Source organism: Schistocerca serialis, chromosome 10, assembly GCF_023864345.2.
Source record: "Schistocerca serialis cubense isolate TAMUIC-IGC-003099 chromosome 10, iqSchSeri2.2, whole genome shotgun sequence".
NCBI classification, from domain to species: Eukaryota; Metazoa; Arthropoda; class Insecta; order Orthoptera; family Acrididae; genus Schistocerca; species Schistocerca serialis.
Genome location: NC_064647.1, coordinates 196,116,569 through 196,137,971, shown reverse-complemented (window position 1 = coordinate 196,137,971; position 21,403 = coordinate 196,116,569). Strand labels below are relative to the sequence as shown.

The following is a 21,403-nucleotide window of genomic DNA, read 5'->3' as shown; positions in this document are numbered from 1 at the left end:
CATTTTTAATCTCATCCATGCTTGTGAAACTGCTGTCCTTGATACAAGACGAATAATCCTTGATGCTACCAAACACATGTAACCTTTTTGACAACTGACAACGGAGTAAATACGCAATATGCATAACATTATACACATACTTTTGAGACATGTTTCCGAAGACAGTGACAAAAACGTGGTGCAAATCGGACTAATAAAACACACAAAATTATAAATTTCTGCTTAGTTTTTAAACACTCTTCGTTTTGCAAATCCTTCTAAGAAAACTTCTACATTTTAGTAGAAACAGAAAGTAAGAACAAGCCTTAAATTCTACAGATTGATTGCATGATATGGAGTTAGTTTTACGAATAGCAATATTGGAACATACAATACATCCACATGAAAAGGCATTCTGTTATATGTTTGTTGGAATCTGTTCTTTTTTGCAGCCCCCCCCCCCCCACCCCAATACTTGCTTCACACAGTCAGAGATTGGACGGGATGATGAAAGCTTAAAAATGTAGTAACACGCATTCACACAGTGAAAGTTAGATTATGTCCTACTACAATTTCAAAAGAAGAGCTTCAAATATTTTCAAAAAATTCATTATAAAATAAAAACATCGTGTCTCAACTTATCGGGGAAAAATAAAGCTGACACACATCGATAGACATCTTCAGCTTTTGTAGTCCTGTCTTTCTCAGTTGCGTGTAATATTACGGTATATTGATAATTTTTACTTATGGACCGTCTGACAGCAACTGAATAAAACACAATTTTAGTGCCATAGGCGTTTCGCCTATATTTTCTGCAATGCATCATCATTTGACAGTCAGCAACAGAAACCAAAACATTGCATTGAAACAAGCGTTCAGTTCATAGTGCTGTGGAATGTGGGGGGAAAAACCGCAAATTGGCATTCCTAAGAAGAAGAACAACACGAAAAATGCAACAGGAGCGTAATATGTAAGAAATTGTCCACGCCACCTGTAAGTACAGTTCAAAACATTACTACTTAATAGGAAATACCAACCACCAAAACTGTTTATAACCTACACACACAGTGACAAAAATGTAAATTAAATAGCAAACATATGTACATATTCCAGGCTACTGATGATGCCTTGCAGAAAATAAAGGCGAAACGCGTATGGCACTAAAATTGTTTTATTCAGTTGCTGTCAGACGGTCCATAAGTAAAAATTATCAATATACCGTAATCATATCGATAGATTTTGAAAAATATATCACTATGTCGATGTTTTATGAAGAGGCCTAGTAACTACACTAGTGTGGCGGCTACAAAATGTGTGTGAATTTCTAAGGGACCAAACTGCTAAGGTCATCGGCCCTTACACTTACACACTACTTACTCTAACTTACATTCTACTTACTCTAACTCACACACGCACACACACACACACACACACACACACACACACACACACACGCCCGAGGGAGGACTCGACCCTCCGGCGGGAGGGGCCGCGTAATGAGTGACATTTGTCACGGCTACACCATTGCAGTCACAAACTGTCCATCTACATCAACATTCATACTCCGCAAGCCACCCAACGGTGTGTGGCGGAGGGCACTTTACGTGCCACTGTCATTACCTCCCTTTCCTGTTCCAGTCGCGTATGGTTCGCGGGAAGAACGACAGCCGGAAAGCCTCCGTGCGCGCTCGAATCTCTCTAATTTTACATTCGTGATCTCCTCGGGAGGTATAAGTAGGGAGAAGCAATATATTAGACACCTCATCCAGAAACGCACCCTCTCGAAACCTGGACAGCAAGCTACACCGCGATGCAGAGCGCCTCTCTTGCAGAGTCTGCCACTCGAGTTTGCTAAACATCTCCGTAACACTATCACGCTTACCAAATAACCCTCTGACGAAACGCGCCGCTCTTTTTTTGGATCTTCTCTATCTCCTCCGTCAACCCGATCTGGTACGGATCCCACACTGTTGAACAATACTCAAGTATAGGTCGAACGAGTGTTTTGTAAGCCACCTCCTTTGTTGATGGACTACATTTTCTAAGGACTCTCCCAATGAATCCCAACCTGGTACCTGCGTTACGAACAATTAATTTTATATGATCATTCCACTCCAAATCGTTCCGCACGCATACTCCCAGATATTTTACAGAAGTAACTGCTACCAGTGTTTGTCCCGCTATCATATAATCATACAATAAAGGATCCGTCTTTCTATGTATTCGCAAGTCAATATATTTGTTACCAGTCCCTGCACCAAGTGCCTATCCGCTGCAGATCTTCCTGCTTTTCGCTGCAATTTTCTAATGCTGCAACATCTCTGTATACTACAGCATCATCCGCGAGAAGCCGCATGGAACTTTCGACACTATCTACTAGGTCATTTATATATATTGTGAAAAGCAATGGTCCGATAACACTCCCTTTACCGTCTGAGGACGTCTCTCCATTGAGAACAACATGCTGTGTTCTGTTTGCTAAAAGCTCTTCAATCCAGCCCTACAGTTGGTCTGATATTCCGTAGGCTCTTACTTTATTAGGCGACAGTGGGGAACTGTATCGAACGCCTTCCGGAAGTCAAGGAAAACAGGATCTACCTGGGAGCCTGTATATAATATTTTCTGGGTCTCATGAACAAATAGAGCGAGTTGGGACTTACACGATCGCTGTTTCCGGAATCCATGTTGATTCCTACAGAGTAGATTCCGGGTTTCCAGAAACGACATGATAAGCGATCAAAAAACATGTTCTAAAATTCTACAACAGATCGGCGTAAGAGATATAGGTGTATAGTTTTGCGCAACTGCTCGACGACCCTTCTTGAAGACTGGGACTACCTGTGCTCTTTTCCAATCATTGGAAACCTTCCTTTGCTATAGAGACTTGCGGTACACGGCTGTTAGAAGGGGGCAAGTTCTTTCGCGTACTCTGTGTAGAATCGAATTGGTATCCCGTCAGGCCCAGTGGACTTTCCTCTGTTGAGTGATTTCAGTTGCTTTTCTATTCCTTGGACACTTATTTCGATGTCAGCCATCTTTTCGTCTGTGCGAGGATTTAGAGAAGGAACTGCAGTGCGGTCTTCCTCTGTGAAACAGTGTTGGAAAAAGGTGTTCAGTATTTCAGCTTTACGCGTGTCGTCCACTGTTTCAATGCCATCATCATCGTCCCGGAGTGTCTGGATATGCTGTTTCGAGCCACTTACTGATGTAACGTAAGACCAGAACTTCCTAGGATGTTGCGAAGTATGGCCCATGTCCACCGCAGCCGGCTGCCGTGTACTCGGCGAGTAAAACGCTAAGTGGACTGGCTGCCCCAGGACGCGGCGTGACGCCACCTCTGTAGCGTAAACAGCTCGCGTTAGCGTTAACGCTGGCGCCGTAATCGCCGTCCGCTGTTCCTCAATGGAGGCACGCGTAAGTAAAGTCCCGCAGGACAGATAAACAAGTCGGTGAGGCGCCTACAGTCCGATGGCAAAGTCCTCGCCCACTTCCTACGTGTTCCGTATACGAGAGCCTTGTAAACGCAACAGTGATGAAATCTAAATGGAATTTTTATATTTTATGAAGTTGCCAAGACCTTTAATACTTATAGTTCATTACTGATGACATGATGTAATATCTTTAAATTTCTTTTTGTTTATTCTTTGGTAGCAAAGATGATTCTGGGATAGCTGCTAAGAAAAAGTCAATAAAGAAGTCTTAAGCATGCCAAGTGGCGTGTGTTCTTGGTGATTTAACATTAGACTAAATATCGTCAAGTAACATCTTTTGGGAACTGCCGCAAATATTACGTTACGGCAGTTATATTTGGTGACCCCGACGTGATAATAAGAAGATATGACGACAAACGGGAGCGTTTCCGAAGATCGCCTTGAAGCAAACAAGGTTAGCATCAAAATTTGGTTCTATCAAGTAGAAGCACAGTTCAGCATTTGTAAAACTGTCACACAAGAAACTAAATTTAACCACCTAGTGTCACAATTAGAACCAAAATATATCGAGAATATTTGCGACACTATTTGCTGCACAGATACGAATACATATTCGTTGGCTAAGGAACGTCTACTGAATATTTTCAAAAAAAAGTGAAGATAAGCGTATTAAGAGATTATTTACTGGAATTGATCTGGGAGACCACAAACCTAGTTAGTTATTACGCAAAATGCAAGCCTTGGCTGGTTAGATGTGTCAGAAAAAGTCCTACATACGAAATCGAACTTGGTACTATTGATCTGGGACTGCGACGTCAATTTCAATGGCCATTTATAGTTGCGCTGATCAATAAAGCTATATTGGGTGCCGATTTTTTGAATAAATTTCAATTATTAGTAGACGTCCATAATAAAATATTAATAGATGATGTAACCAAGCTCAATGCTGAGGGTAAAGTTACGTCAGTCTCAGAGGAAAACGTCCTGAGCACCGTGAGCCAAAACAAATTAACACATCTACTGTTACAATATCCAGACATAGCTAAACCTAATTTGGTACCTAGCGAAATTAAACATGATGTCAAACACTATATTACCAATGAAAGCCCGCCTGTGTTTTCTAGGGCAAGACAATTAGACGCAAAGCGCATGGCGATGATTTAAAATTAGACTAAATATCGTCAAGTGACATCTTTTGGGAACTGCCGCAAATATTAGGTTACAGCAGTTATAGCCTTAACACTGCAATAGCTGTTTCGTTTCTACCATAACACCGGACAGAAAAATGCCATCTGGAGGACACATCGCGCTGATATCTTGTAACACAGCCTCTACCCTTGATTATAGCCATAATCTGCGAGGAAGTGTGTCCGTAAGTTTCTTAAAGCTTGCTACATCCATCTGATGCTGGTGGTGGTGAAATCCCGTAGAGCAACTACAGGGTGAGGAGGTTGATTACAATGTTTCGCCCTGCTGTTCGGGATGTTGTTGTTGTGGTGGTGGTGGTGGTGGTGGTGGTGGTGGTGGTGGTGGTGGTCTTCAGTCCAGAGACTGGTTTGATGCAGCTCTCCATGCTACTCTATCCTGTGCAGGCTTCTTCATCTCCAAGTACCGACTGCAGCCTACAGCCTTCTGAATCTGCTTACTGTATTCACCTCTTGGTCTCCCCCAACGATTTTTACCCTCCACGCTACCCTCCAATACTAAATTGGTGATCCCTTGATGCCTCAGAACATGTCCTACCAACCGATCCCTTCTTCTAGTCCAGTTGTGCCACAAACTCATCTTCTCCCCAATTCTATTCAATACTTCCTCATTAGTTACGTGATCTACCCATTAAGTCTTCAGCATTCTTCTGTAGCACCACATTTAGAAAGCTTCTATTCTCTTTTTGTCCAAACTATTTATCGTCCATGTTCCACTTCCATACATGGCTACACTTGATACAAATACTTTCAGAAACTACTTCCTGACATTTAAATCTATACTCGATGTTAACAAATTTTTCTTCTTCAGAAACGCTTTCCTTGCCATTGCCAGTCTACATTTTCTATCCTCTCTACTTCGACCAAATAGCAAAACTCCTTTACTGCTTTAAGTGTCTCATTTCCTAATCTAATTCCATCAGCATCACCCGACTTAATTCGACTACATTCCATTATCCTCATTTTGCTTTTGTTGATGTTCATCTTATATCCTCCTTTCAAGACACTGCCCATTCCGTTCAACTGCTCTTCCAAGTCCTTTGCTGTCTCTGACAGAATTACAATAAATGAATAAAATATCTACATACATACTCCGCAAGCCACCTGACGGTGTGTGGCGGAGGGTACTTTGAGTACCTCTATCTGTTCTTCCTTCTATTCCAGTCTCGTATTGTTCGTGGAAAGAAGGATTTCAAGTGGTATGCCTCTGTGTGGGCTCTAATCTCTCTGATTTTATCCTCATGGTCTCTTCGAGAGATATACGTAGGAGGGAGCAATATACTGCTTGACTCTTCGGTGAAGGTATGTTCTCGAAACTTCAACAAAAGCCCGTACCGAGCTACTGAGCGTCTCTCTTGCAGAGTCTTCCACTGGAGTTTCATCTCCGTAACGAAGTGCGCTGCTCTCCGTTGGATCTTCTCTATCTCTTCTATCAACTCATCTGGTACGGATCCCACACTGCTGAGCAGTATTCAAGCAGTGGATTTCATTTCCATAGGATTCTTCCAATGAATCTGTCTGGCATCTGCTTTACCGACGATCAACTTTATATGATCTTTCCATTTTAAATCAGTCCTAATGCGTACTCCCAGATAATTTATGGAATTAACTGCTTCCACTTGCTGACCTGCTATATTGTAGCTAAGAGATGAAGGGTCTTTCTTTCTATGTATTCGCAGTACATTACACTTGTCTGCATTGAGATTCAATTGCCATTCCCTGCACCATGCGTCAATTCAGTGCAGATCCTCCTGCATTTCAGTACAATTTTCCATTGTTACAACCTCTCGATATACCACAGCATCATCCGCAAAAAGCCTCAGTGAACTTCCGATGTCATGCACAAGGTCATTTATGTGTATTGTGAATAGCAACGGTCCTACGACACACCTGAAATCACTCTTACTTCGGAAGACTTCTCTCCATTGAGAATGACATGCTGCGTTCTGTTATCAAGGAACTCTTCAATCCAATCACACAATTGGTCTGATAGTCCATATGCTCTTACTTTGTTCATTAAACGACTGTCGTATTCCCAAGCAGCCTTTGCGGTTCCTAAGTAAGAACGCATACACAGTTTAGTGCCGGAGAATGCGGCCTCTCGGATCGACTGTTTCGCAACAATACGGGGGTCGTTTGTGCGCCGGCTCACAGCGGTAAATGCGCTGAAACATTTTACGCATGCGCGGAGCGAGCTTTGTCCACCAATCACAGCGCTCGCTGGCACGTATGCGGTCCCAGGCATCAATAAATGTTAAACTTGCTTTGTCAGTGCACTACCTATTTCATAAGTCGATTTTTGACCTTCAAGTTGTTTTCATTCATCTCTAAACCAAAGACTATTGATACTTCGGGGGGTGGGGTGGGGGTGGGGGTGTCATCGGGAACATGGAACTTGCATTAAGAAGCTTTCAGTTCCCATGGGTTTCGCTCTGAAATTTGAAGTTGCTGTACTCTTGACTGACTAGGGTTCCGCCATGGATTTTCGACTGAAGAAGGTGTTCACCAGCTGAAAAGGTTGGGAAGGCCTGATGTACCTCATACTCTGGACATTATGCTACCAAGTTTGGTACTCGTACGGTAATTGGAGTCCGTGTTATAACTTGTTAAATAGGGAAAGTTCAATTATAATCACCCGGTGTATACAGGGTGGTTGGTTGGTTGGTTGGACGAGGCCAAAAAGCGGTCGTCGGTCCCTTCGTATTAGGAAAGTATGGGCTAGGAAGTCGGCCGTGCCCTTTCAAAGGAACCATCCCGGCAGTTGCCTGGAGTGGTTTGGGGAAATCACGGAAAACCTAAATCAGGATGACTGGACGCGGGTTTGAACCTTCGTCCTCCCGAATGTGAGGATTGTATGACGATTACCATCAAGACATGTACATTTTGTAACGAAAAATCATTTTCAACACTACTGCACTCTCAATATGAATAGATTATTTCGTCTTCTTCCTTGTAACTAATAGACCAGAGTTTTCAAATGTTTAAATGTTATGATAGATAAATAAAAATAGATTTTCACGCAAGTGGAGAGATTCCAAGTGGAGATAGAATGATTGGAAGAAATAAGAGAACAGTTAATAGAAAGACTGCAATGACATGACAAAGAAATATAAACGAGGATTACATTTACGCAAATTAATTGAATAAAAATAACGATCAGTCATTTTGATGAAGATTTAAAGTTAGAAATTTCATTGCACCTGTCAAGATTCCAACCCTGAGCTGTTTGTACATGAGTGCCGTATCTTACCCGTTATACTACACAAACGGTCTGTATAATGTCCCTATTTTCGAAGCTATGTACCATCACACGAAATTCCGAAATTTTTTCCGCTGATTACTCGCAAACGAAGGGCCACCAGTGTGAACGGCTGAAGGGTTTGATACCTTGGACTTTACTTAACCTGTATCACCGTACAAACGGTTTCAAAAGGTGGGGACTTCCTCTTGTCAGTGTTTTTCAGAATGACTTTACCCAAAAAACCGGTATAATCAGTGTTTATTGGTTTCGTTTTATCGTCAGATACAACAAAGTAAATGCATGTGACGTCTGTACGACCGCGGAAAGCAAGTATATTCGCCCGAGAAGCAAGATCCTTCAGTGTTAAAAACATTTGTATTTCGCATCGGATGAATTCGCAATTGCGACTACCATCAGCTGTAGAATGGAATGACAATGGCCGGCCAGAGTGGCCGAGTGGTTCTAGGCACTTCAGTCTGGGACCGCGCGGCCGCTACGGTCGCAGGTTCGAATCCTGCCTCTGGCATGGATGTGTGTGATGTCCTTGGGTTAGTTAGGTTTAAGTAGTTCTAAGTTCTAGGGGACTGATGACCTCAGATGTTGAGTCCCACAGTGCTCAGAGCCATTTGGAATGACAATGACAATTTGTGCCGGACCGGGCTCGAACCCGGCTTTTCCGCTTGTAGCGAGCAGTCTCCTTACCATGGCCAGACCCAAACTTCCGTATGTCGTCTACGATCTGTACTCGCACATCCACTATGTGTATCGTATTTATCTGCCGGTACCGGGCACGAGACTTCGAGACAACGTCAGATCTGTACGGGAATACACAGTAGACGCGCGAGTACAGATCGTAGACGTATGGTTGTCGACATATGGAAGTTTGCGTCTAACCGTGATTCGTGCACGGATAGCCAAATGGTAAGGCGAGCGCTCGCGGTAAGCGGGAAATCCGGATTCGAATGCCGGTCCGGCACAAATTTTCATTGTCGTTCCATTCTACAGCTGATGGTAGCCATTATTCGCAATTGCACATTCAGCTGATGTTTCGTAACGGCTGTGGTCGCCGCAGTGCATCATCATCAGTTTAACACCGCCACTGCAATATCGTATTTTTATTTCGGACCTTGCCGTTGGTGGGGAGGCTTGCGTGCCTCAGCGATACAGATGGCCGTACCGTAGGTGCAACCACAATGGAGGGGTATCTGTTGGGAGGCCAGACAAACATGTGGTTCCTGAAGAGGGGCAGCAGCCTTTTCAGTAGTTGCAGGGGCAACAGTCTGGATGATTGACTTATCTGGCCTTGTAACATTAACCAAAACGGCCATGCTGTGCTGGTACTGCGAACGGCTGAAAGCAAGGGGAAACTACAGCCGTAATTTTTTCCCGAGGACATGCAGCTTTACTGTATGACAAGAAGAGAATAGAAGCTTTCGAAATGTGGTGCTACAGAAGAATGCTGAAGATAAGGTGGGTAGATCACGTAACTAATGAGGAGGTATTGAATAGGATTGGGGAGAAGAGAAGTATGTGGCACAACTTGACTAGAAGAAGGGATCGGTTGGTAGGACATGTTTTGAGGCATCAAGGGATCACAAATTTAGCATTGAAGGGCAGCGTGGAGGGTAAAAATCGTAGAGGGAGACCAAGAGATCAATACACTAAGCAGATTCAGAAGGATGTAGGTTGCAGTAGGTACTGGGAGATGAAGAAGCTTGCACAGGATAGAGTAGCATGGAGAGCTGCATCAAACAAGTCTCAGGACTGAAGACCACAACAACAACAACAACATTTCGGGTTCTACATGTACACGATTACTCTGCAATTCACATTTAAGTGCTTGGCAGAGGGTTCATCGAACCACAATCATACGATCTCTCTACCATCCCACTCCCGAACAGCGCGTGGGAAAAACGAACACCTAAACATTTCTGTTCGAGCTCTGATTCATCTTATTTTATTTTGATGATCATTCCTACCTATTTAGGTTGGGCTCAACAAAATATTTTCGCATTCGGAAGAGAAAATTGGTGACTGAAATTTCGTAAATAGATCTTGCCGCGACGAAAAACGTCTTTGCTTTAATGACTTCCATCGCAACTCGCGTATCATATCTGCCACACTCTCTCCCCTAGCTGCCCTTTTTTGCACCCTTTCGATGTCCTCCCTCAATCCCACCTGGTAAGGATCCCACACCGCGCAGAAATATTCTAACAGAGGACGAACGAGTGTAGTGTAAGCTCTCTCTTTAGTGGACTTGTTGCATATTCTACGTGTCCTGCCAATGAAACGCAACCTTTGGCTCGCCTTCCCCACAATATTTTCTATGTGGTCTTTCCAACTGAAGTTGTTCTCGTAATTTTAACACCCAGGTACTTAGTTGAATTGACAGCCTTGAGAATTGTACTATTTATCGAGTAATCGAATTCCAACGGATTTCTTTTGGAGCTCATGTGGATCACCTCACACTTTTCGGTATTTACCGTCAACTGCCACACCATACGGCAATCTTTTCTAAATCGCTTTGCAACTGATACTGGTCTTCGGATGACCTTACTAGACGGTAAATTACAGCATCATCTGCGAACAACCTAAGAGAACTGCTCAGATTGTCACCCGGGTCATTTATATAGATCAGAAACAGCAGAGGTCCCAGGACGCTTCCCTGGGGAACACCTGATATCACTTCAGTTTTACTCGATGATTTTCCGTCTATTACTACGAACTGCGACCTTCCTGACAGGAAATCACGAATCCAGTCGCACAACTGAGACGATACCCCATAGGCCCGCAGCTTGATTAGAAGTCGCTTGTGAGGAACGGTGTCAAAAGCTTTCCGGAAATCTAGAAATACGGAATCAACTTGAGATCCCCTGTCGATAGCGGCCATTACTTCGTGCGAATAAAGAGCTAGCTGCGATGCACAAGAACGATGTTTTCTGAAACCATGCTGATTACGTATCAATAGATCGTTCCTTTCGAGGTGATTCATAATGTTTGAATACAGTGTATGCTCCAAAACCCTACTGCAAACCGACGTCAGTGATATAGGTCTGTAGTTCGATGGATTACTCCTACTACCCTTCTTGAACACTGGTGCGACCTGCGCAATTTTCCAATCTGTAGGTACAGATCTATCGGTGAGCGAGCGGTTGTATATGATTGCTAAGTAGGGAGCTATTGTATCAACGTAATCTGAAAGGAAACTAATCGGTATACAATCTGGACCTGAAGACTTGCCCGTATCAAGCGATTTGAGTGCTTCGCAACCCCTAAGGTATCTACTTCTAGGAAACTCATGCTAGCAGCTGTTCGTGTTTCAAATTCGGGAAAAGAAAAAGAATGTACGAGATTATGAAGTTTTCTTCTGGAACGGCAGTATTATTTCGTGTTAAACGCTTCTCACTGTACACACAGGCGACTAGCAGATTGTGTGTTCATCCGCGTTTGCTTAGCGAGAACTGCTGGCTGTGCGAGAGCTACGCAGTAACAACTCGTTACATTGGCGCATCCACCCCACCACGCTCCCCTGTATCATCCCCTCCCCAGTACCAGCATTTTTCCTCATTGGTCATGCCGGGTTCGTATTATTGCCCGCAACGCCAATTCCCGCTTATGCGCTTCCCGGCTACATCAGCCGCGGGCGTCACGGCACGCAGGAAGTCCCTGTGCGCCTGCGCGGCGATGTGACGTGCGCCGGGCGGTGAGGTGGTGGGGGGTGGCCTGGCCGCGTCTTAAAGAGTATCCGCTGTCTCTGGCCGGGCGTCTTTCGCTGCTAGCTGCCGCTTCAGTGAGAACAGCTCTCGTGTGCGATCTTAAGTGTTACACAGCGTGTGAGTGACTACGTCTCGCAGTTCTCTCTCGTGTGCGCCGATCTGTCTGCCGCTAAGATGCTCCTCGAGATGTTCCACTCGTCGTCTGACGCTTCTTCAGATTCTTTCTCGGCCGTCGCGTCTTTCCGCAAGAAGATGACGCTCGGCAAGATTATCGTCAAGGTGGTTAGTCATATTCCATTGCTTTAATACACTTAGTCGCTTTGCCTTGTGTGTGTGTGTTTTGTAATGTATCGGTGACGACGAGCTCGGTAAAACAACGATGCGGTGCTGTTTTTCTCTCGGAACTCTTGTGTTCACTAACATTTTGATACCTGCGGCTGATTTCAAATTTATTTCAATCTTCTTGCTGACAGAAGCCGTACCTGAATGATGACTTAAAGTTTCACGATAATCATACCTTGATGTTTCTCTTAGTTCTCGACCTGTCCTTCACCGAAAACGTGATTCTGTATTTTTCACTAGCAGACATTGCCAGGTGCCCTGTGGACTGTAAAATATTGATACTGAAGAGAGCATATTACTAACCAACTATTAATAGCTTGCAAGTTGAACTTCTGGATCTGTCAATGTTCACATTTCGATTTTTTTTTTTCCCCCAGTCTCAAGACAGTTTTATGGTATGGGTAGAATGGGCTTGGCGCTCAAAACGTAGGTCTTATGCGATGTCTTTGTCATTCTTGAGCAACATTTTGTTTCCTTGGGTAGTAGTTATTTTGCCGAGAACTTAGATAAAATGACAAATGGCTCTGAGCACTATGCGACTTAACTTCTGAGGTCATCAGTCGCCTAGAACTTAGAACTAATTAAACCTAACTAACCTAAGGGCCGGCCGCGGTGGCCGTGCGGTTCTAGGCGCTGCAGTCCGGAACCGCGGGACTGCTACGGTCGCAGGTTCAAATCCTGCCTCGGGCATGGATGTGTGTGATGTCCTTAGGTTAGTTAGGTTTAAGTAGTTCTAAGTTCTAGGGGACTGATGACCTAAGATGTTAAGTCCCATAGTGCTCAGAGCCATTTGAACTAACCTAAGGACATCACACACATCCATGCCCGAGGCAGGATTCGAACCTGCGACCGTAGCGGTCGCTCTGCTCCAGACTGTAGCGCCTAGAACCGCAAGGTCACTCCGGCCGGCAAATGACATATTCTCTCGTTTTGGCCACCATTCCAGTAACCCATTTGATGAACGTCTTCCCTCACATGAAATAATCTTAATACTTCTCGAAAAATTATTGGTCGATCGTGTACTGAAAACAGATTTGTGGTACGTTTATAATGTGCATCTGGTTGCGTGCACAATCTGGTTTGAGAAAATTAGTCTCCTATTGTTGAGACGAACCCAACTAGCAGCTCGCTTAACGTTCCCGTCAGAAGTGCAAGATACTTAAATTACATTTGTGTGGAGAGTAGAAAATGCCCTAGTTAAATCATAAGGCTCGGCAGCTAAAACAATTTATTGGCTGTGTTTAACTTGCGCTGACAGTAAGTTCGCTCGGCAGCTAAAACAATTTATTGTCTGTGTTTAACTTGCGCTGACAGTAAGTTCAACGAACCAGTTAAGTCTGCTTACCCGCTCGCTATTCGGGAAAAATTAGTAATTTCTGATTATTGTCCCGGCGTTGCTTAGTCTGTGGTTCAAGCTGGAACAACTAGTAACAGTCTAATAGCTGGTGCACTACGTCCAGAAATGACTATAAAGTGAGTCGTTTACATACTTACTTGGCCTTTTACGCAGCAGCAGTTGAGAGTTTAAACTTTCGAACGAAAAGTTAGGTGATGGATGGGACGTGTATACAGACGCCCATGTCTGTTATCACTCAGCTGTTTTGCGTTACATAAACATCGGTCGGACGGTGCGCGTCAGATTGTCGTCAGGCGTTGGAATTATCTCGGCAGCACTCTAGCGCATTTTCTTCTAGACGTGACGAAACGAGAGGGGGGAAAACGTGTTAAAAACTTGAATGTGCGTGCACAAATTTGTCAGTTTACGAAATGCTCACAAGATCAATAATCTTGACGGTTTTACAACTCAAAATATAAAAATGATAAACAGGTAATCTTGGATAGCTGCAGACTAGAATCAAATTTCTGAGCTGGATGATTAATTTGTGATCTATATTGAACAAAATTAATTTTAATCTTTTAATAGCCACCGAAAAGTACTTCGATGCACCGTTCTAGTTAATGAGTTTGGTATGCTTATCTGGCAGTCACGTGCAGTAAATGGTCTGTTTTTTTTTCTGTATAGTGTTTTAACAACGAGAGTAGATGCCTTTTTTTCCGACCAACTGACGATATTATCTTCTTTTAAGAGATATGCGTGGCGTCCAGGATCGAAGACGTCAGACCGCTTACGCCCGCAATCAGGCAACCCGCTCGACTATCTGATTCGACCTTGTCGCGTATTCCACTACGCTTAACTCTTCTACGGACTTTTGGAACAACCGTTCTGTTTGCGTCGCGTCCTTCATGTAATGCATGCATCTTGACTGCTGACTCTGTAATGACCCTAACCGTTATTTTTCTTTTTCTTTGCAGCCTTCCGGTTGGAGAAAACTACGGAATGTCGTTCAATGGACTCCGTTCTTCCAAACGTACAAGAAACAGCGCTATGCTTGGGTGCAGCTTGCTGGCCATCAAGGTAGGTGTATTTCTTCTCCGGCGTATTGTTGGTAAACAGTGTGCGTAGATTTAGATTTAATATTTTATCTAGAGCGGCGTCTTGAGACTCTGTAATTCGTTTTCATTTACCACATTAGCGTGGACGAAGTTTATAAAAAAAATAGACGTCGTATGAAACAATTTATATACCTTTACTAACGCCGGTACGGCATTTACTGTAAATTTTACTGAATAAATATTTTAAAATTTGGGTTGTGTTGCTTCGTGAAAGTTCATCTTGGCAGTTGTAAGTGGTGTGGTAAACAGGTATAGCTACTCAGATTATTTTCAGGAACACTTCAGTAACGAGTTGCTGTTGTATGATGTTATAAAATGAGTAGCGAAACATTATTTGGGGAAACAAAATAACAATTAAGATTAACATTGCAGATGCCTATCTAAATAGTAGAAATGATCGGATTGCGGGTTCCTCTCCTGATCATGCGTTGAAGTCACTGAATCCTCGTAGTCTTGATGTCATATGGAACGAGTGGGTGTGATCTGCACTTGCATTGACTGGTTAGAACTGTTAAGTTTTGGTGTTAACTGAAGTTTAGCTAGCTGAAGAAGCGTTTTTCGGAGAGAGAGAAAGAAAATGCTGTAAAGTTTATTTCGCTAGACACAGTGTAGTAATACGCTAAGAGATCTGGTGATTTTCTAAGTAAGAACTCTGATCGTATGGGTGTCTCACGTTTTCAGCACGACTATGGAGATAACGACGGAGTGTTCTAACATGTTTTCTCGTTTCCGCTGCAGGAAACTTCAAAGCCGGTCCCGAGCAAGGCACGATTCTGAAGAAGCTTTGCCCCAAAGAGGAGCTGTGCTTCCAGGTGCTCATGAAAGACGTGCTCAGGCCCTACGTCCCAGAGTACAAGGGCCACGTCACCTGCGAAGACGGAGACTGTATCCTTGCCTACTGCAACAATGATCTGCATAGTCTGAGTCTGCCTTATGGCTCTCTCTCTCTGTCTCTCTCTCTCTCTCTCTGTGTGTGTGTGTGTGTGTGTGTGTGTGTGTGTGTGTGTGTGTGTGTGTGTGTGTGTGTGTGCGTGCGCGTGCGTCCATATGAACCATTTGTTGAAATTAGCTTGTCACATTAAGAGCGATTGCATTCCTTGACTTTATACTAGCAGTATACTTACAATTGCAAGATTTACTGGGCGACTTCCAATCCCCGTGCGTTATGGACTGCAAGATAGGTGTGCGCACCTATCTGGAGGAGGAGTTGGCCAAGGCCAAGGAAAAGCCCAAGCTCCGAAAGGTGAGTTCCCATAGCTTTCTTACAGATGTTAATACTTTGGAATACAATACACTCTATAACTGAAGCAACCCTCAACAAAAAAATTAGGTACATATGTGATGCAACAGTAACAATACATATTACCCAATTTTAGTTGGAGTACTCAAAACAATTTTTTATAGCTTAGTGATTATAGACACACACATTTGGTTTCTGGATGAAGGGACTTGCTCTGTTAATCATTACGTATACTTGTATGTGCTAAGCCTTAATAGAAAACACTGCTTCCCACTTTTCTGTTATCTTTGTTACGTGGGCAGTAGCCTGTGTTAAAGGCATGTTGTGTGTCTAACGTTTTATCTCCTCTTGGTGGAGACATTCTCATACAAAATGTTATTCACAAAACATGCTTCAGTTGTACGGGCATTAGATTTTGCTCTAATATCCCCAATAATGTGATTAACAGCTGTGAAAATGTACACTGTAATGATCAGTGCTTCCTACTATTTACCCACTGACGTTTAGGCAGTGTCATGCCATCATGGGTGCCAATTCCTGTATGTGCAGACAAAATAGGCAAGCATGAAAATGATGTATTGTATGCTGCTTTAGGTGCGTGGCTCTGACACGGCTGTTTACTTTGTTGCAGGACATGTATGAGAAGATGATCCAAATCGATCCCGAAGCTCCAACAGAGGAGGAGCATCGCCTCAAGGGTGTCACCAAGCCTAGGTGAGCTTCAAGGCTTGTCTTCCACTTACCTCCAGCACATGTGCAATGTATGCAATTCTGGGTGAACTGCCCAGTATCAGTAACTTCGTGCCACAATATTTTGGAGCAGTGTCTTCTGGCCATCTTAAAGTGTACGCTGATGGTAAGAAGATCCTACAGTGAAATATTGTGGCAGCAAATTAAGGATATCCCACGGTTTGACCAAAATTCCACAGCATGTTCTTGAAGGCAATTGGCCAACAAACTTCAGAGATATTTGGTGTTCCTGCAGTTTGTGACTTCAGTAGGCAAAATGAAATAAAGGCTTTCATTGCTAAACATATGTTGTGACATAAGACTTTGATCATTATCTTCCACTTCTCCATCATGTATGAATATTGTTTTGTTTGCAGGTACATGGTGTGGCGAGAGACCATCTCCTCTACAGCAACACTGGGTTTCCGCATAGAAGGTATTCGCAAAGCAGATGGAAAGTCTAGCAAAGACTTCAAGACAACTAAGACCAGGGAGCAGATTCTCAAAGCATTCAGGGATTTCACGGAAGGATATCCACATGCAGTGGTAAGTGTCAGGACAGGAGTTTCTATTTAATTTTTCAGTTACTGTCATTTCAAGTTAAAGATCTACCCTGCAGCTGATACTTAAGGCATCTAATTGCCCAATGTGTGCAGATTGTTATCAATGTAATAGAAACAGATACATGACACATCTTTGTGAGACATTGGCACTGATAACTTTGGAGCAGCGACTTATTTTGTATTGTAGTGAAAGAACTTCATCTGAGTGTGGTATCTTGGTCGTGTAATACATTAGAAGGGAAGGGAAGTGAAGTTAGACCTCACATGCCATCCAGTAACTGAAAGAGGTTGCAAATTGGATTGATCCCTGGTACTAGAGGCAACTATTAAGTTACACATACTGGCCTAAGTCCAGATGTGTTGTGGTAGCATGTTTAGTAGCAAGTTGTCACCAAAATCGTATAGGGGGGGGGGGGGGGGGGATGCAATTCTAAATGATCACTACAACCTAAAATCAAAGATGGGGGGAAAATCACTGTTAGTTAAAGACTGAAAGCTAGTGAAGTGCTGTTGTCACTGATGGTCAATATTGACACCATCTGAGTCAAACAAGTGTCTTTTGACCAGATGCAGATGTTGCACTTCAGTCTCCTGGCATCCCTCTCTTTATGAAACGAATTGCAAAAAATTAAGTTAATGGCATAAAGTGATACCACACTTTCTCCTGTCTTAAACACCTCAAATGTGTACTCTGACTATAATTTGGTGGGAGACGCACAGACTGAAATATTGCCAGCTTGTTGCCAGTCTGCAAACGTCATAGGAGATGAAATCCGTGATGGCCAAGGCCAACCAACAGGCTCACCAAGGACTAGGAATATGTAATGGGATAGGCTGACTTACCAACCTTGGTTCCCAACAGTGGGGCAGGTTTGAATGGTTTAAGGTACTGTAGGTTTACTTCCCATCCTTAAAAGTTATTGTATCTGCCCTAAAATGAATTGTAGTTCTTTGACCAGGCTGTTAATTTAATTGGAAAAAGTGGTTCCACAATGAACTATAAGAGTGAAGCAGAATAAAGTCTGTTCAATTCTCACATTAACTGAATGTGTTCAACTTCTGTTTGTCATAACACATTTGCATACATAGGGATAATAAAAGTTTTGCATAATGAAACATTCTTACATTAAGTGACATTGTATGAAACCCTGTTACTTATAGGTTTTATTTTTTCTTCCAGCCAAAATACATTCAGAGGTTGAAAGCAATCAGGGCCACCTTGGAAGTTTCTGAATTCTTCTCTTCGCATGAGGTAAGCATGTATGGAACACAGTAATCTGAGAGAGAGTAAGTGAGAGTGAGTGAGAGAGAGAGATATATGAAAACCTTTATGGTTTCCAGTTTAGACTGCCATCATTAGGCACAAGAGGGTTTTAAGTCACTGTATGTATGTGCATTAATACATAAAATTCCACCGCACTTTAAGCATAATAGAAAAACCTGAATAGGACAATGCGACTCAATGCACAGAATATAAACGTTGTTAAAAAGTTTGACTTGTTAGGTTGTCTGAACATTACTGCCAAGTTCTTGTTTTTGGTATAGATACCACAATAGAAAACTCATTGTGGGTGATGTTACGAGGTGATATTATGATAGAGGTGATATGTTGCTATTCTGATAGTGATTAGAAGATATTGTGATGATATTTTGAGATGGTAAGGATTAGCAGTCAAAACATGTCACAGTAATAAAGGTTTTCATAGCAACTGACAGTGATAAATGATTTTGAATACGTAACTTGGCACTTCTCATATCTTCCAATTGATGCTGAAAGACTTCAGCAGCCTCATCTGTTTCCTGCAATCAACTAATGCCCTGTCGCTTTTGTCTGTACAGGTGATAGGAAGTTCCCTTTTGTTTGTGCACGACAAGCACAATGCAAACGTGTGGCTCATAGATTTTGCCAAGACGCTGATCCTGCCCAGCGGCACAGCAATCGACCACGCCTCACGCTGGGTAGTGGGCAATCACGAGGACGGCTACCTGATTGGCATCAACAATCTCATCAGCATCTTCTCCGAGATGGCAGCAGAGTCGGCCACGGCTCCAGGCGACAACACGTGAGCGCCGGGCGCGCGCCATTTGCGTCGCCCCGTGGCCGCCCCCTGCAACATGACTTGCCTGGCAGACCACACCTGAGAGACCGAAGCTGGGCCGGCAACTTGGCCCGTCCGCCGGTCGACTCCCGTGCGATTCCCATCGACGCTGTCGTGACTCGGGACCCCTACACTTGCGATACGGGAGGGTGCGTGTGGCAGAGTACTGTTACCGAGTGACAATGGATGTTACGAGCTGCCCTCCCTGATGTGTCACTCAGTGTGTAATCTTGCACGGAGTTGTGCCAATTGCTGAGCCGAGAAATGAGGACTGCACCCTTTTGGGATTGTGACCTGCTTCAGTGTACTGAATTAATACAAGCCTTGGACTCCTTAGTGCAGTTAAATTTTGTTTTTAAGATGGCTGTTTTTCCACATGAAGTGGAAGTTTTTAATGTGTAACAATTGAACATGACCAGCAGTTACTTAAATCAGATCAACACTTGTGACAAGCAACACTCTAAATGAAATATTAGGTGAAGCTACATTTTGGTGCAGTATGAAACTACTTCTTCTCCGTCAGAAGATGATAGCATTCACTGCATTGCACTGAAATATTTTGGTTAAATACCTGTTAGACTTCTACAAGATGTTTTAGACAAGTGCAAATACACATGCAAACAACTTGTAGTACAAAGAATGCTCAGATGTAAGAGAAAATTTTGTCAAAGTGAATCATTTATTTGAAATGTCACTACTCATGTGATTTGTTAAAATCACTTGTGTGTTTTGTTAATATTGGAGACAAGAAACCAAAGTTTCTTGCAGTTCTTAACCATTCTCAACAAAATATGGTGTTTCATATTTTCTGACACCTGTCAGCCATTTTCAAAGTATGTGGAAATAATGTATGTTCATGCTAAAGTTCTGGCTGTAGTGTGGCATCTGGGAAATGAGCCAGAAGACATTTTCAACTTCTGCTTGGTAAATGAAATGCATTAATCAAGCCAGAAGCTGTTTAAAAACCACTCCAATGTATTTCAGATTGGGGGCTAAGTAATTTATTTAATTTATATAATAATTTTGCAGCATTTTTCTGTACTTCACTTATAATGACTCCTTCTACTTCAGATGCGAATCTGATACATAGAAGTCAGTTAAGCCTAGTAAATATACAATGTTGTATTAAGACTGTTTCTCAGCATTTTGGATAAAATATTGTAGCAAATGCTTTAAGATGTTAGCAATATTATTGTTAAATGCACTATATATCTGAATTCTGGCATTTTCAACGTGACAACAGCTGTAGTGGCATGTAATTGCCTCAATTCATAATCTTTAGAGTGTCTGCATGATTTCTGCCAATTTCTGTTGCTTGTGAACACTGCTTACAATGAATAGCTGTAGGTGTGGTGTAAATTTGTAACATCTGTAGCAAGCATAGCTTTGATTGTAATTTTTTATTTATCTCATATGTGATAACTAACAAAAATACTGCTGTCTGTAGACACTTGAGGATTTGCCGATTGTTTGAATTATTTATCACTGCAGACTATGTAATCAGCTGAATAATAAATTTTAAGCACTAAAGGAATGCTTCATTTTTTATTTTCGCCTGTGTTTTGGGGCATTTAATGAATATGTTCAATGATAAGGAAAGGAAGTGTAAATGGAAGTGAAACACATTTATACACTGAACCACAGAGGCTTTAGCAGCCAAAAATGCATATTTAAGGACAAATTGCCATAAACAAATGACAAACATCGAAATATTTGGAAAGAACTCATAAAATGCAAGTTTTTTTTTATTTTGGGGCAAAGTACATTAATGTATTGTAATTGTATCTGTCAGTCAGAAGTAAAAACATGAAAAAATTCCCCACCATTTCATTTTCCAGTGTGGGGAGAGGTGAGATGTAAAAAATTATTTGTAGGTTTCTCGGGGCTTTCAGAAGTCATCTGTGCCTGTCTGCAGGCACTAAGTATTTTGATGTTACAGTATGAGGCCGAGGGTTAACAATAAAACTTGAAGGTGGCACAATCTCCAGGTGTAAGAATTCTGCAAGCCATTAGCAGGCTTGCCTTTACCAATGGGAGACTGACACACAGCAGTAACATACAGAAAAGTCCCACTGCTTCTTTATAGCATATTACAGGACATGTACATCCCACCGGTAATCAACGACATATGAATTATTCTTCTTGCAGGATGCATCCACAGCACCTATGATTTTTTAAGGTTTTCGTTTTGCTTTCAGCTGTTGAAATTTTATTTTGCAATTGCAATTTTGGCATTAAGCCATTTTCAAGCATAAGACTTCGACTTACGAGCAGAGATAACAACAGCCCTTACGTCAAAATCTTTTGCTTGAAAATGGCTTAATGCAAAAATTGGAATCGCAAAATACAGGGTGATTCAAAAAGAATACCACAACTTTAAAAATGTGTATTTAATGAAAGAAAC

The 21,403-nt window shown here is 42.5% G+C and overlaps 1 protein-coding gene across 4 annotated transcripts in view; it reads left to right on the top strand.

The window, feature by feature from the left end:
- LOC126425098 (inositol-trisphosphate 3-kinase A-like) overlaps window positions 1-20,533 on the top strand; it is a 362,560-nt gene extending 342,027 nt beyond the window's left edge. Inside the window, exons 1-8 of one of the 4 annotated variants that reach the window (XM_050088022.1) lie at window positions 11,502-11,851; window positions 14,228-14,330; window positions 15,107-15,253; window positions 15,481-15,611; window positions 16,240-16,322; window positions 16,715-16,883; window positions 18,081-18,152; window positions 18,740-20,533. In XM_050088022.1, coding sequence (XP_049943979.1) covers window positions 11,747-11,851; window positions 14,228-14,330; window positions 15,107-15,253; window positions 15,481-15,611; window positions 16,240-16,322; window positions 16,715-16,883; window positions 18,081-18,152; window positions 18,740-18,967 — 1,038 coding nt within the window. In that variant the 5' untranslated portion in view covers window positions 11,502-11,746 and the 3' untranslated portion in view covers window positions 18,968-20,533. Of the gene's footprint in view, window positions 1-11,501; window positions 11,855-14,227; window positions 14,331-15,106; window positions 15,254-15,480; window positions 15,612-16,239; window positions 16,323-16,714; window positions 16,884-18,080; window positions 18,153-18,739 lie in introns of those variants that run through there. The other 3 variants (XM_050088021.1, XM_050088020.1, XM_050088019.1) reach the window with 3 other exon arrangements.
- The last annotated feature ends 870 nt before the right edge of the window (window positions 20,534-21,403 follow it).